Below are 14,737 nucleotides of genomic sequence, written 5' to 3' on the forward strand. Positions count from 1 at the left end.
TGTCTAACAAAAAATAATAATTAAATGTAAAATAACACTGCATAGTCTTAATGTGCACATTAAATATAGATTAATCCTTATTAAAGCTACTTAAGTTATTCAGGGTGTGATTTTGCTTTGTCATTTTGTTGTTTGATTATCATTAATGACAGGTTTATTAGGCTGCTGTCACTTTAAGAGCGAACGCACGGATCCAATATACTGTTACACATGCATTTTCTATGTTTACTTAAGACATAACTCACTGTGTTTACGGGAATACTCTCCAAAAAGGCTTTTTAACATTTTTGTGTGTACGTTTTTAGCCCCCGTTTACACGTATACATGGCTATTTTGAAAAACTGAGATATTTCCCTTTGTTTGTGCCCTTCGTTTACACGCAAACGGAGAATTCACCTCTGAAAACGATTCTTTCTAAAAACTGGAGATTTTGGAAAACTTCGTTTGCACGTTTGCATGTAAACTGAGAAAAACTGAGTTTCGGGCAGCCGACGTCACAGTATGCGACAGGACTTGCACCCGCGTCAAAAGTGCGACCTTGCGATTCGTTGCGATCAAGGGGGTAATCCATCAGCCGGAAACCGAAGCTTCCCCGGGCGCCGCCATTGATTAGCAGACCATCACCTGCTGTTAGCATTCCATTGACTCCCATTCATTTTGGCGTCACTTTGACAGCGAATAACTTTACATCTGAGGCGTTTAAAGACTCCATTTGTCCATTATTTCTTTCTAAAGAAACACGAAAATGTATAAAAGGCTCCATTACCTTGTATCTTACGTTATGGCCCCGTAGAAGCAGTTTTTGTAAAAATAGGCTAACGATTGCGTCATAACCACTCGACTCTCTGTCGCACAGTAGAGAGATTACCATATAGACAGGAGGAGAAGCTCGCGGGCAATCGGCGGGACGTGGAGGCAAAATTACAAAATAATTAATCAGAATACTTAGCAAAAGTTTCTCCTGCTCCTAGCTCAGATTTCTCTCGGCACAGCTTCTAGAAGACAGACGGGTTGCTCACGTCACATCTACGTCGTCAAGCTCAGTGTGAGTCTGCGCAGTACGCTCAGCCATCAGGAAGTGAGAGCTTCTAATTGACTTCACTTTTCTCCGTTGAATCCAATGGGGTCCATTTCTTTTACTGTCTATGGTCAAAAGTGCGACCTTGCGATTCGTTGCTGTTGTTGCTATTTTCAGGATTCTGATTGGCTAACGTGGGCTTGAGCCTCTCGTTACACTGCCACCTACAGGTTTGGCACGTTCCTGACGGCATATATACGCGGGTTCATGTAAACGAACACTTTTCTGAAAACTGACAGGTGTGCACGATATTATTTTGGAAAACGGCCACGTGTAAACGTAGCCTTAGGCTCGTGTCGAAACCCATTTGCGTATCCGCGTTCGGCTCCGACTGTTTAAGATCAAACACGTCCCACAGTTTTACAACACTCACGTATTTGGCTGATTTGGATGTTAAGTTTGGGTTTTAGGGAGGAACGAAAACGAACCGCTGTGAATGATAGAAAGTTGCGTTGGACCGAATGTGGCAGCGGCACAATAATCATTTTACCTTGATAATCTTGTTTTCATAGTCGTTGGAAGCCAAAATCAAAATAAAAAAATCAATTATAATCAATCGCACAGCCCTACCACAGACTCACACTGAAGGAGGGACCTATAAACCCATTAGCAACATTAATTCTTTAATGGACTTTACAAGGTTACCTGTGAAATAAAGAGCGGTCCGTTTTATCTGTTCCTGCGCTGTAGATACTGGGCTTTTCTCCACGGAGAAGTGTGATGCAGATCTGGGAGATCCACGGAGCAATGTGGAGAGTGACAGCCGTTCCCCGGATGCTCCCGATGAGGATCAACCTAAAAAGAAACACAGACGCAACAGAACCACCTTCACGACCTATCAGTTGCACGAGCTCGAACGGGCCTTCGAGAAGTCCCACTACCCGGATGTCTACAGTCGAGAAGAGCTGGCCATGAAAGTCAACCTCCCAGAAGTTCGAGTTCAGGTAAGCTTTTGGGCAATACAAGCTGGGACACTTAATGGTATTAGATAGACTCTGTAGAGGCGTAGTGATCAATGTAATTGTAATTTCATTACAACCTTGACATTGGGGTGATTTGTAATGGACTTATTTGCAATGATAGGGCATTACATGGTAGAGCTGCACGATTCTGGATAAACTGAGAATCCTCCCCACCTTTCTCAACAGACAACTAAACAAAATAACATGTAATTTACTAGAGGTTATTGACAAATGTTAGTTGCAGCAGTCTCTTTAAAAGTGTTTTAAATAGCACTTTGTTTCATAAACACTTTTTTATACTGGTTTAAACTCTCTTCACATCCTGATATCAATCAATAATAGAAGATGTTTAAATATTAAAACATGTAGTCAAGTCATCTTCATTTATGAAAACATAACACGAGGAGAGTAAAGATGGAAAGCTCCTAAAGCTTGTTTCCATATAAATTCACGGATAATTTTTTATCTAAGTCATCATGCTTTTCATTGAAATTACAAGTTCGTGACGTTTCCTCATATGGAGTCAGTTCATTACGTTGCATTCGGAGATCGACTACTTTTGACTGACAAAATTCCAGCCACCGGAAACACTAACTGATGAAGTGAGCCGTACAAAACCTTTCTTTTTAGTAAACTCTGTGTACACAAACACTGTTCTCAATGCTGGAGTTCATGTGTAGAGCCTCTGGTGAGACTTCCAGCACAGTTTCATGTTGTGTCGAACCGCCTTAGTGTTTTAAAAATAGCTATTTTTGATGCTATCATAGAAGTGCCCCATTCAAAAGGCAATTTAACCGAAAACGAAAATACGGTCAATCTTAAAAGTGGCGTTTCCATTCTGATTATGCTTTTACACGAAAGTTTGACTCGGGTAGATTAACAAAAAGAGCCTAAGTTCAATTTTGTTGAGAGTTACCCTTTAACATGTAGACGTGGCAGTAAATCCCGGGACGTCTATACTGTAGCATGGCTATGAGGATGAGTGTCTCTCAGCGATGGTGTCCATCATGACAGCAATAGGACTTAAAAGCCTTGGTAATCTGAAACAAAAGAAGACGACAGGCAGAAGGTGCACAGTAATATGCTTGATACTTATAGTGGTGAGAGGGGGAGGGTTGCGAGCAGTAATGCCACGTATATATATATCCTCCTGGTCTAATAGGAGAAATGCTATTGGTTGGAGCGATTTGACAGCTGATAGCAGTACTTTGCCTACGTGGCCTGCCTGATTTAACCCTGCGCTCGATTTCCTCCTGAACCAAAACAACGAGTTCATGACGCGTTTACACCATGTCATAACCGTAATTAAGAGATGTCAACCCATGACGTTTTACTAGAGCTGCTCACTTCCTCAGACTCGGATTTATGCGTTTCTATATCAACACTATCAACGGCGAAATTAATCTGCAGCAGTCAGGTGGTACAAGAGCTCTGTATGTTGTTTACGTTCATTATTATTGTAATGTTATGTGCTTTGAGACATGAGGTAGTTTAACGCCGTCTCTCGTGACGCTTTGCAGACTCTGCTCTGGCTGTGTGCGTTCATGTGTTTTGAAGGACGCGTGGCTTTGGAGACGCTCTGAAGGGAGGGTGGGATCTTATGCTTTCAAAGCTAGCTCACTATTGCTAGCCTACCTTTAATTTGAATTAATTATTTAAAAAAAAAACAGTTTGACTCAATGACTCTCATAAATACTTCACTTGTTTTATTACTGGATGAATCAGCGTTTTTGAACAAATCTCTTGAATTATTCAATGACAAATACGTTTTTAACAGTCACTTGTCGCCACCTACTGGTGTAACCAAGTTACTTTCAAAATGTGATGTACTCTATCAACGCTACCGTAGATATCGGTGGTTATATCCAAACTAACTGCTAATCCCTATTAAAGCCTGGAGGTAAATGGCTACAGCTAGCATACTGCTTCCAATAAGTGACAAAATAACGCCAACATTTTCCTATTAACATGTTGTGATTTGTATAGTCACAGCGTGTACAAATAACAAGGTCACATGAGACACAGCCATCTTCTAACCGTATACATACTGGGAACTATATTCTCAGAAGGCGAAGCACTTCATACTATACAAATCACAACATGTAAATAAGAAAATGTTGCCGTTATTTTGTCACTTATTGGGAGCAGTATGCTAGCTGGAGCCATTTACCTCCAGTCTTTGTGCTAAGCTAGGCTAGCGGTGGGTGCGTCAGACAGAGTTACGGCACGCACGGAGATGAGAAGGGTATGTGTGGACTTATCTACCTCTGGGGGATATGGTGAATAAGATAAAGTCCCAAAAAGTCGGCGTGTTCCTTTCATATTTGGCATGTTTGTGTGCTGCTGCGCGTCCCTGTGTGTGTAATAAGCAGAGTGTACATGCGTTGTGGACCCGCCAATAGGCTCACATTACTAAGGCGCGCTTTAAATAACAAAAAAATACTGCGCCATTGACTTTAGACCAGGTTTCAGTTGGTCAATGGCTTAGTCTATTTCAGAGACCCCAAAATAGCAACGCGCCAACAATGCACCTGAACACACCTGGTTTTCAGACCAGCACGCCCATGGGCGTAAATGCATTTGCTATTTAAACAACGTGGCGCAGGACGTGAAAATGATAACTGCGTCAGGCTGAAACTAGCAAAACTTGCATTGCGCCGGGTGTATGATAGGCCCCATAGTCTTCTGTGGACAGATGAGTCAAAATAAGTTTCTGTGCCAGGGTTTCATGTCTAAATAATTCTTGACTTTGTCCCATTGTACAGGTGTGGTTCCAGAACCGGCGTGCAAAATGGCGGCGGCAAGAAAAAATGGACACGGGAAGCATGAAGCTCCACGACTCTCCAATGCTGTCCTTCAACCGACCCAATATGGCTCCCAACGTGGGTCCCATGAGTAATTCTCTACCGCTGGACCCCTGGTTGTCCTCTCCGCTCTCCAGTGCCACTTCTATGCACAGCATCCCGGGCTTCATGGGACCAAGCCAAAGCCTCCAGCCCGCATATACGGCCCACCCAGGCTTTCTGAACTCTTCTCCAGGAATGGTGCAGGGAATGCAACCAATGCCACCTCCTCCTTACCAGTGTTCCCCGGCATTTAATGATAAATACCCGTTGGATGACGTAGACCGCAGCTCTAGCATTGCAGCTTTGAGGATGAAGGCCAAGGAGCACATTCAGTCCATGGACAAAACCTGGCAAACCATGTAATGGGAAAATGGTGAACATTACATTATTTTATTGGGATCTCATTGGGACATGTGGATGCATATTTTCTTTTCTTTTCTTTTTTAGAAATGACCAGCATCAGATCATTAGGATTAGGGTTCACCCAAATGCATTGAAGCGACCAGGAAACATGGAGATTCGTCAAAAAGCGTGAACTCGTTTCATATCGTCTTTGAATTGTCTGGAAAATAAAACGAAATGTGATTTTAAGGACCTCAGCGTTTTGAGGATATCTTCATGACGTAACATACCTGGAGTTACGCCGATGGTCAAACCTGCTCGGCACGTTGGATTTGAAATCATTCTGGCAATAAAGCACGGACAGTTTGGGATTGTAGAATCTACAGTAAGGCGTTTCTTACTTCTTACGCGCAGATGTCAAGCTCCTTAGGATTTTGGGTTTCAGTCTGTGCCAAGCTTCTCTGCTTATCATTGAGCCAGGTTTGGCTAATTTAACAGGACAGTGCAGCTCAGGACAACTGATACCTCAATGCCTGTTCAGAGGTTAAATTCATATTCTACCATCTAGACATGAGGATCGATTTAGAAGAAATCACTTGATTTTGATTTAAAAGGAGTGACTCTTAATTACTACGGTCGAATAAACAAACCTAGGAACAGAATGTCTTTTATTGAATTGTAAACGTTACATGAGTAGTTGCATTATCAAGCCATGGTGTGAAGACCATCTCTAAATCACTTGCATTTAGTTCAGCAGTGCCACAAATCCTCTTTGCCATTCGATGTGATCATATAATCTAACGAGTATCTGTGGGGTCTGTTTCAAACAATGAATGTCAAAAGTCCCAAAGGGTGAATTTCATGAAGAAAGTCTGGGCTTTATTTCATCCCAAAAACAAGAGAACCTTATAAGAAATTATATTTTGCAAGAAGAAAATTTAGGCCTATTTTATTATGTATTTACACCCTAAATTCTCATTACTGTAATTCTGATTCTCATTACTGTAATTCTCATTACTGTAATTAAAACCTCATTATTTCTGTATTTAATTTAAATTATATATACTGTATGTACGCTCTCTCTCTCTCTCTCTCTCTCTCTGTATATACATATATATATATTCTCATTACTGTAAAATCTCATTATTACTGTATTTATTCATTACTCATTATTACTATATACAGGATATTATACATATTAAATAAGCATAAATTAACTTCAGTATCATAAGTACTACAATATTAATTGATTTTAAATGCAATTAAATATTAATAGTATTATTAATATTAAATAATTTAAATAAAATATATTTAAATAATTCTTTTTCACATTAGCTTTCTAAATCATTTCTAATAATTTGTAATTTAATTTTTTTTCCCTTTTGTTTTTGGGTTGAAATATGACCAGCCTGGGTACTTGACAGTCGTCAGAATCATCCCAGAAATTTTATTCAAAAGTTTATTTTGCATAATTCTATGTTAGTTTTATGACATTGAAAATATCTCCATTATTTAAATCAAAGCTTACTCCAAAACACACACCCAATTTTAATTTGGTCCAGAAGTCAAACCAGTAAAAATCAAAGCAATTGGCAAGTGACTAAAGTGACTAAAACACCAGTTGATTAAAAGCCACTGAAAAGTGTAGACAATTGACTGACATTCCCACATTTATAAGTGTTAGTGAAGGGGGAAAAGACCACTTTACAGTTTGACACGTACAGAAACTTTGTGCGGTCATTAGCGGATTGTGTTGCTGTCGTAGCAGGTGTGTGTGAGGACGCGGAAAGAGCGGCTCCCCACCGGGACTCTTCATTGTTTGAGATTATCGATTGCCCCTCTGCTCTGAACTAATGGGCGTCCCAGACAGGTGTCAGAACTGCATGCACGTCATTTAAATGTGCAAACGATGTCCAGTGAATCGATCAAACAACTTTGAGAAACAAGCTGTGTCTTATTAGATTTCTTTTCCACTTCTCCTAGAAGTTTATGATATACAGTCACTGAGTAGAAGCAAGTTGAGGCATCGTGATCATTTTAATACTCTGTGGACACTGTAACTATGCAAAGCGAAAAAAAAATACATATCATGATCCATTTTTATGCACTGTGTGAACTAAAATGGTTGCAAATGGTGCAAAACAAAAGCTTGATGCAAAATAAATTCATTCTACAGTATGTGTGACATATTGTTTATTATATAGGTGTGCATTGAAGAAGAGTCGTTAATAAAATAGAGTTCTTATAAAAGCACGGTTTATGGATTTCTGTGAACTACGATGAAGCCAAAGAAGATAGTCTTTTCTTTAAAGATGTGTACACTTAGATTCTGCCACAATTGTTGCAGCTTTATCATTGTATGACATGCATATTAACTGTCGTTATGTTTGTTTTTGCCGGGTTGTGATTGAATATGTCTTTAGATTTTTTTGGTTTTTTTTTGTTTGGAGATACTTTTTTTTTTTTGCACTAACAATTGGAATAAAGATGAATGATAAAAATGCATGACTGGTTAACTTTTATAATTCATAAAACAGAAAGCTCACTCAAAACTTAATTTAAATATAATTAAATGTAGATCTTAATGTGTGTTTCCATCGAGCATACATTTTTTTTTTTAAATATAATGCAATGCTCATATAATAAATCATATTATTGACATAATTTCTGGACATTTGATTGATTATTTGATCATTTTTATACACATTTACAGTGTAGTTGTTGTCTGTGGCCTTAAATATCACACATATACAAGTCATTGTAGCTCAACTAGTGATTGAAAGCGTTTTTCCCCTCATTAGTGAGTGTGTTCAGTGGCCCTGACTAGGTTGCGGGTGTAGTGACCTGTCCTCGCTTGCCCTTGCAGGTTAACGGCACCAGGCCAGCCTGTTAAGAAGATGAGCCGGCCGTCCATCAGGCCTCCACAGGGGACAGAGGGGTGTGTGTGTGTGTGTGTGTGTGTGTGTGTGCACGCTCCTAATTGCCCCACGTCCCGCTGCTGGTTTCCATGCTTCACTGACACAAAACATACAGTCCTCTTAAATCAAATGACACAACATGACAGAGTTTGAAACATTAATGCCATTTAGTATACATACATTTTCTAATCTCAAATGTACTGAGATCTTCTTGTAATCTAGTTCCGCTCAAGCATCCTAGTTTGCAGGACAGAATAACAGTAAAATGCAAGTATGGGAATCGCTACATAATTCCCAGTAGATTTGTCAGTACATTTAACAATAAATAATAAATAAATAATCTTCCAGTATTTTGACTTGTTTATTTACAATTATATTAAACATACTAGAGAAGCAAAATAGCTTGAGATACACAATGGGCCCTATTTTAACGATCTGAAACGCAAGTATCAAACGCGAAACGCAAGTAACTTTGTGGGCGGATCTCGGACAAATCTAAAATGTGTTGGTCTAAAGTAGCTTCATTACTCATAGGTGTGGTTTGGGCGTAACGTGAAATAAACCAATCAGAGCGTCATCTCACATTCCCTTTAAGAGCAGGCGTGCTTGTTCCATGGCGGGTTGCTATTATAACGGCGGATTTGCCAGGAGCGGTTCACAGCCGAGGAGACCGACGTTCTCGTCAGGGCCGTAAAACACAGAGAAGTGACATTGGGATGGAGAAACACATCCAAATTAGCTTCGGTTAAACAGGCGTATAATTATTTGGGTAAATGTGTAAGCTAGATTTATGCCTATTTTTTCACATCTTCATGGACACAACAATGATTTCCCTCGTGTGGAATATTTTTCCTTGTAATTATGTATGGTTTGCAAAAATGTGAACTGCTGCGTCTGTGTGTAGATGAGAGAAGCAAAGTGTATGGCGTTGTGCACACGCTACATTATGGCCAAGCATGCGCCCTTAAAATAGCATCTGAATAACGCGCCACTGACTTTAGACGAGGTTTTTCCTGGTCTGTGGCGGAATTGTTTTCTGAAACTGCAAAATAGCACCAGGGAACGTTTGCGCCGAAACACGCCTCCTCTTTTCGCTGAACCGCCCCCGGGAGCACAAGTTCATTCCCTAATTTACCGACGTGCGTCTGTGGAGGGAAAAGTCCGCTGTGCGTCGGGTGAAAAATAGGAATGATACATGCGTCGGTGTACAAAGTCAATTGCGCTGGGTGCAAGATAGGGCCCAATGTATCTTTTGTCCCTCTAGCGGTTAAAAAACAAAACTGCATGCATTTTGTGGAAGAACATTTTTTCGTTGTGCTTTGGCTCTATGTGACTGTGTGGATGAATAAGGCTCGTCCCCTTCCATTGTAACACAGTGCTACAACAACTCATAATAAAATAACCCTTCCAAATAGATGAATTGGCCTGCGATAACCTTGTCTTACAGTTGCTCGAAAATCACTGGCCGATGGCGGCCCTGTTTTTTGAGATACGGGAGTGTCCTCGTAGACAATCGTGGCACCAGTGACAAAGACAGTGCCAGTTTTCAAGTCAATCGGACTGACTGTTGTGTACCTATAGTCATTTTCGTGTTTTTTTTACGTTTTATAGCGCCACCAAGTGGCCAGTCGCTGTGTTCTTTTTCACGCAACCACAGATCATAAGTGTACCGAGTTTGGTGAAATCATCTCATTCTGTTCAAGAGGAAAAGCCATTTTGGTAAAAGTGGCCACGCCCACTTCAAAAAGTTTTAGCGTCTTTTTTTAATCATTATTGACAATCAGACTCCTGAGAATCTTTCTGCACTGGTTTAGTTCAGATCAGGCGAAAAACCTAAGACTAGTTCACAAGGACTAGGACTAAAACCTAAAAATCACTCAAAATTTTTCAATAATACCCCAAATTCCAATAATATAAGAGACTTCAGTCGGAAATGAATGGTTGAAGAGTTATGAGCCATTAAGTACTTTTGATCGCTGTAGCGCCACCATCAGGCCGATTGGGGCGAGATTTGGTGGCGTTGTAGACGGTGTGAGTACTACCATCCCTCAAAGTTTCAAGTCTCTACGACTTACGGTTCGGTCTGCCTGCACTTTTAGGGGAGAATGCTGATCCCTTGAAATTCTAACAATTACAATCAGCGCTACACACTTGAACCTCTAAATATATGAATCTTCATTAGCAAATAAACTATGAGTGATGTGATGTTGTGACATGGTTTAATCGACTGTCAAGACATCCCATTACATGACATGACCTGTGACAAGTGTCGGCAGACAAATGTGAAGTAAGGGTCAGAGGTCACGAGGCCGACCGGTGCTCATTTTGACAATGTTGTCAGTTCAGGGATTTCTACATGGATGCTGGCTGGTTTAATTGAAGGGAATTGAGCATTAGTTAACAACAAGCGACAGGTGACTAAAATGAAACAATTTATTTATCTGATCTGCGTCTCCAGAATGGGTAAAAATGCTAAAATGAACTGAACTAGACATTTTGACATGTGGTGATCATCCGTGCAAAACTCGCCGCTATGATGTTAGATTATATCTTAATTTAGAAATGTTAAGATATTTGTAACGGGAAAAACAAGACAAAAATACAGAGTAGGAAAATAACTTTAGCAGTGTTTATCCGCCACACTACTCTCTAAATATTGGCTATTGTGAAAAGACACACATGTCTACCTCAGGTATAGAGCTTAGAAGAGCTCGTCCTCCTCAGTGCACCAACAACTGCAACACTGACCGTGTGATCCACTGCTAAACTCATTCGCTTGCGCTGTATTTTCCTCGCTCGGGCGAGGAGGGTCTGATAATAATGAATTGATTGTGTGCGTTTTTCGGTCCTCACGCTGTGCAGGGATCTGGAACTTGGGATGTAGTTAACTCTCTGATTAGAGGAACATGTTCTATGGTGCAAATAATAAGGGAAGCAAGCGGAATTAATTGGGTTTGATTTCTACAGCTTTTCTATGTCCTCTTCGAATGCCGTAATGAGACGGTTTGGCAAGGCGACAGGAGGGGAGCGAGAACGTGCTTGACTGTTGTTTTCCCTTTTTTGCGGCTTGTAAGGACATGTGGTACGTTTGGAATCGCATGTTGCAATACTATTTTTGTCATGTAATCATGCATTATAGTATGCAAATTTCTGTATGCATGGAATGCCCGGATATTAGTAAAGAACACTGAGTGAAATAAATACTGGAGTCAACTTGACCTTCCATTTCCAGTGTGACGGATGAACAGGAAGCAACATTAAATGCAATTTTTGGTTACACTTTATATCGAAAGTCCACTTTTGATATTAACTATAAGCAACTTTTGTAACTACATGTCTACTAATTTCATTAGAGTATTACCGGTTGTAGACAGTTAGGGTTAGTAGAATAAGTTAAAGTCCCTCAATAACTGTATCCCTTAAAACTCATCTTTAATCACCAAAATGACATATATAAACGTTTTTTCCTTGAATATTTTTTCTTCATGGCTTAAAATATCTTGAATGTAACTCGACAAACTTGCCTCATTTAGTGGTTCTATGAATATGCAAATGAGCCCCGCCTCCACTCACTCAGAGATCCACTCGTTGACGATCACACGTTGATCTGATTGGTTACAAGGTAGTTGGTGACGTCAGAAACACCAGCGATTTCAAACTGTGTTTTTGAGACTGTCTTTGGCTCACTGCAGTTTTGAGGAGAAAATACTCAGCAATGGTGTCGACTTACTAATTTGCACATGGTTTGTCTTAAAGCACATTAAGAACACCACATAGAAATATAAACAACATTAAAAAGCTTGATTTTCACCACATGGGGACTTTAACATGTAGTTGCAAAGTTACAAAGTCTAAAGTGGACTATCTAAAATAGTCCTCCTAAAATCATGATTAGATTAAAAAAGCAAAACAACTGTATTTATTCCTAAAATATTAACTAGACTCACTGAATTAAACATGCAACATAGTCTCATTAAAAAAAAAGAAGAAAAAAAAAAGTTGTACAGTAATATTCCATATACTCACATATCATCACTGTATTTTGGATTAAGCAAGATCGGACAGCTCCATATGAATACCTGTTGTCATCAGTATTATTACCGGTAGTCATGCTTTAGTTTTTCTTGTCATTATCCAGGAAGTTGACCATAGAGTCACAGCGCCATCTACAGGTGGTCAATTGAACTTCATCAACAAATTCTCAATCGCTCTAGATCAGGGATGGGCAACTTCGGTCCAAGTTTAGCTCCAACCCTGAAAAAATCACCTGCCTGTAATTTTCTAGTGATCCTGAGGACCTTGATTAGCTTGTTCAGGTGTGTTTGATTAGGGTTGAAGCTAAACTCTGTAGGACAGTGGCCCTCCAGGACCGAAGTTGCCCATCCCTGCTCTTGATCCATGCATTTCCAGTATGTCAACATAAACGAACTCTAACGGCATTTGCAATTTTACTTCTCTAATGTGATATATTTCAGAGTGAAACAGGATATATAATGATAGAAAATATGGTAGCACTTTACAATAAGGTTCATTAGTTAACAGTTGTTAATGTATTAACCATGAGCAATACATTTGTTACCGTATTTGTTCATCTTTGTTAACGTTAGTTAATAAAAATACATCATTGTTTGTTCATGTTTGTTCACAGTGCATTAACTAATGTTAACAAGATTTTAATTAAGTATTAGTAAATGTTGAAATTAACATTAAAGATTTATAAATGCTGTATAGGCTAAGTGCTGTTCATTATTAGTTCATGCTAACTGATGTAGTTAACTAATGTTAACTAATGAACCTTACTGTAAAGTATTTCTTAATCTTAGTTAATATTAATTTCAACATTTACTGATACATTATAAAAATCGAAGGTTGTATTTGTTAACATTAGTTAATGCACAATGAAAAAGTTAAAGAGATTCAAAATAGAAATCTTTTCTAACAGTATAAATCTTTCCTATCACTCTTTATTAATTTAACACATCCTTGCTGAATAAATGTATTAATTTATTTCAAAGAAAGTAAGAAAAAGACAATTACTGACCTCAAACTTTTGAACGGTAGTGTAAATTGTTACAAAATATTTCTATTTTGAATAAATGCTATGCTTTTTAAACTTTTTATCCATGAAAGAATCCTGAAAAAAGGTTTTACTGGTTATTAAAAAATATTAAGCAGCACAACTGTTTCCAACATTGATAATAAATCATCATATTAGAATGATTTCTGAAGGATCAAGTGGCACTAAAGACTGGAGTAATGATGCTGAAAATTCAGCTTTGATCACAGGAATAAATTATATTTTAAAGTATATTCAAATACAAAACCATTATTTTAAATTGTAATACTATTTCACAATATTACATTTTTTTTCTTTTTTTTTTCTGTATTGTTAGTAAAATAAATGCAGGCTTAATGGGCATTAAGAGACTTCTTTCGAAAACATTAAAAACAGTAATGTTTCCAAACTTTTGACCGGTACTGTCCATATATATATATATAGAGAGAGAGAGAGAGAGAGAGAGAAAGAGAGAGAGCAATGTACTGTATATTGTATATTTTTTACTGTATATGCATGCTGTATTATTCGCATATTGTACATTTCTTATTTTTGTTACAGCAACATTGAAGTTTCAACTACCAATCAATTACCAAAGCATATAATTTTCTTTCTTTAAATAAAGTACTTATAACAAGTATTGGCAGGTGTATTTGTCATGATTAATTTATTCTGCAACTGAAAGTGCCTGATAATATGGTGCTTACTAGGATAAAGTGCCTTTGTAAGGAAAATGTGAAGTTTGTCAGATGAAAGTGCACTGCGGTAATTATCCCTCCACAGCAATACAATTAGTATTTAGACAATTCTGCAGTGTGTGTGTATGCTTAATGGGCTAATAATGCCCACAACCTCTTGTGCTGCTATGCAAGATAATTTTGTGACAATTTGCATAGATTTTTTCAGAGAAATGTGAGACTGATGCTGCCACAAGCAAGTTTATTAAGTAATGTATGTAAAGTATGAAAACTGAAAATAATTTACTTACCCTCATGTCGCTCAAAATCACATATGGATTCCTGTGTCTGTGGAACACAAACAGAGGTGTTTAGCAGAATGTCCACACTGTTCTTTTGCATACAATGAAAGTAAATATGGCCTGGGGCTTAAATGTGCCATAAACTACTATTATTAATTTGCATTATTACATGAACGTGTGTAAATGCACTAATCAGCATTAATATGCAACGCCACTTACACTTCCTCGTATATTCCTAATAAAATCTATTCATGAAGAGTTTATTTAATCAGTCCTGCAACAACTATTGCTGAAGGAATGACTGGATAATTCAGTTAAACCTCCCAATATCCTGATATGAAGATTCAGTTAACATTCATTGTAGACATACAATCTAGATTTGTAGCTTTGTGATCCACATGATCCTGATCCTATTTGGATTGAGGCCTTGAAACTTTGATAATATCAAACACAGATGGCAAATTAACCCTGACAAACATATGGAGTGTATAGTATCTTCTTCAGGCCTATTTAAAGGCTTCTAATGTTTCATACAAACCTATTACGTTTTAGAAAT

The 14,737-nt window shown here is 38.5% G+C and overlaps 2 protein-coding genes and 1 long non-coding RNA gene across 3 annotated transcripts in view; 1 reads left to right on the plus strand and 2 right to left on the minus strand.

Moving 5' to 3' along the window:
* Nucleotides 1-3,106, minus strand: part of LOC311292907 — a 6,542-nt gene extending 3,436 nt beyond the window's left edge. Inside the window, exons 1-2 of the long non-coding RNA XR_014627845.1 lie at nt 2,957-3,106; nt 1,724-1,873 (exon numbers count right to left, since the gene is read on the minus strand). This is a non-coding gene — a long non-coding RNA (uncharacterized lncRNA). The remainder of the gene's footprint in view (nt 1-1,723; nt 1,874-2,956) is intronic.
* The window catches only part of rx2 (retinal homeobox gene 2), a gene marked incomplete at its 5' end in the record, with an annotated part of 9,778 nt that extends 3,659 nt beyond the window's left edge, over nt 1-6,119 (plus strand). The window contains 2 exons of the mRNA XM_084412743.1: nt 1,769-2,022; nt 4,806-6,119. Coding sequence (XP_084268869.1) covers nt 1,769-2,022; nt 4,806-5,249 — 698 coding nt within the window. The 3' untranslated portion in view covers nt 5,250-6,119. The remainder of the gene's footprint in view (nt 1-1,768; nt 2,023-4,805) is intronic.
* Nucleotides 1-14,737, minus strand: part of LOC311292270 (lipoprotein lipase) — a 632,457-nt gene that overhangs the window by 379,542 nt on the left and 238,178 nt on the right. The gene's annotated exons all lie outside the window — the stretch shown is intronic.

The sequence above is a fragment of the Rutilus rutilus genome, assembly GCF_951802725.1.
Source record: "Rutilus rutilus genome assembly, chromosome: 6".
Taxonomy (NCBI): Eukaryota; Metazoa; Chordata; class Actinopteri; order Cypriniformes; family Leuciscidae; genus Rutilus; species Rutilus rutilus.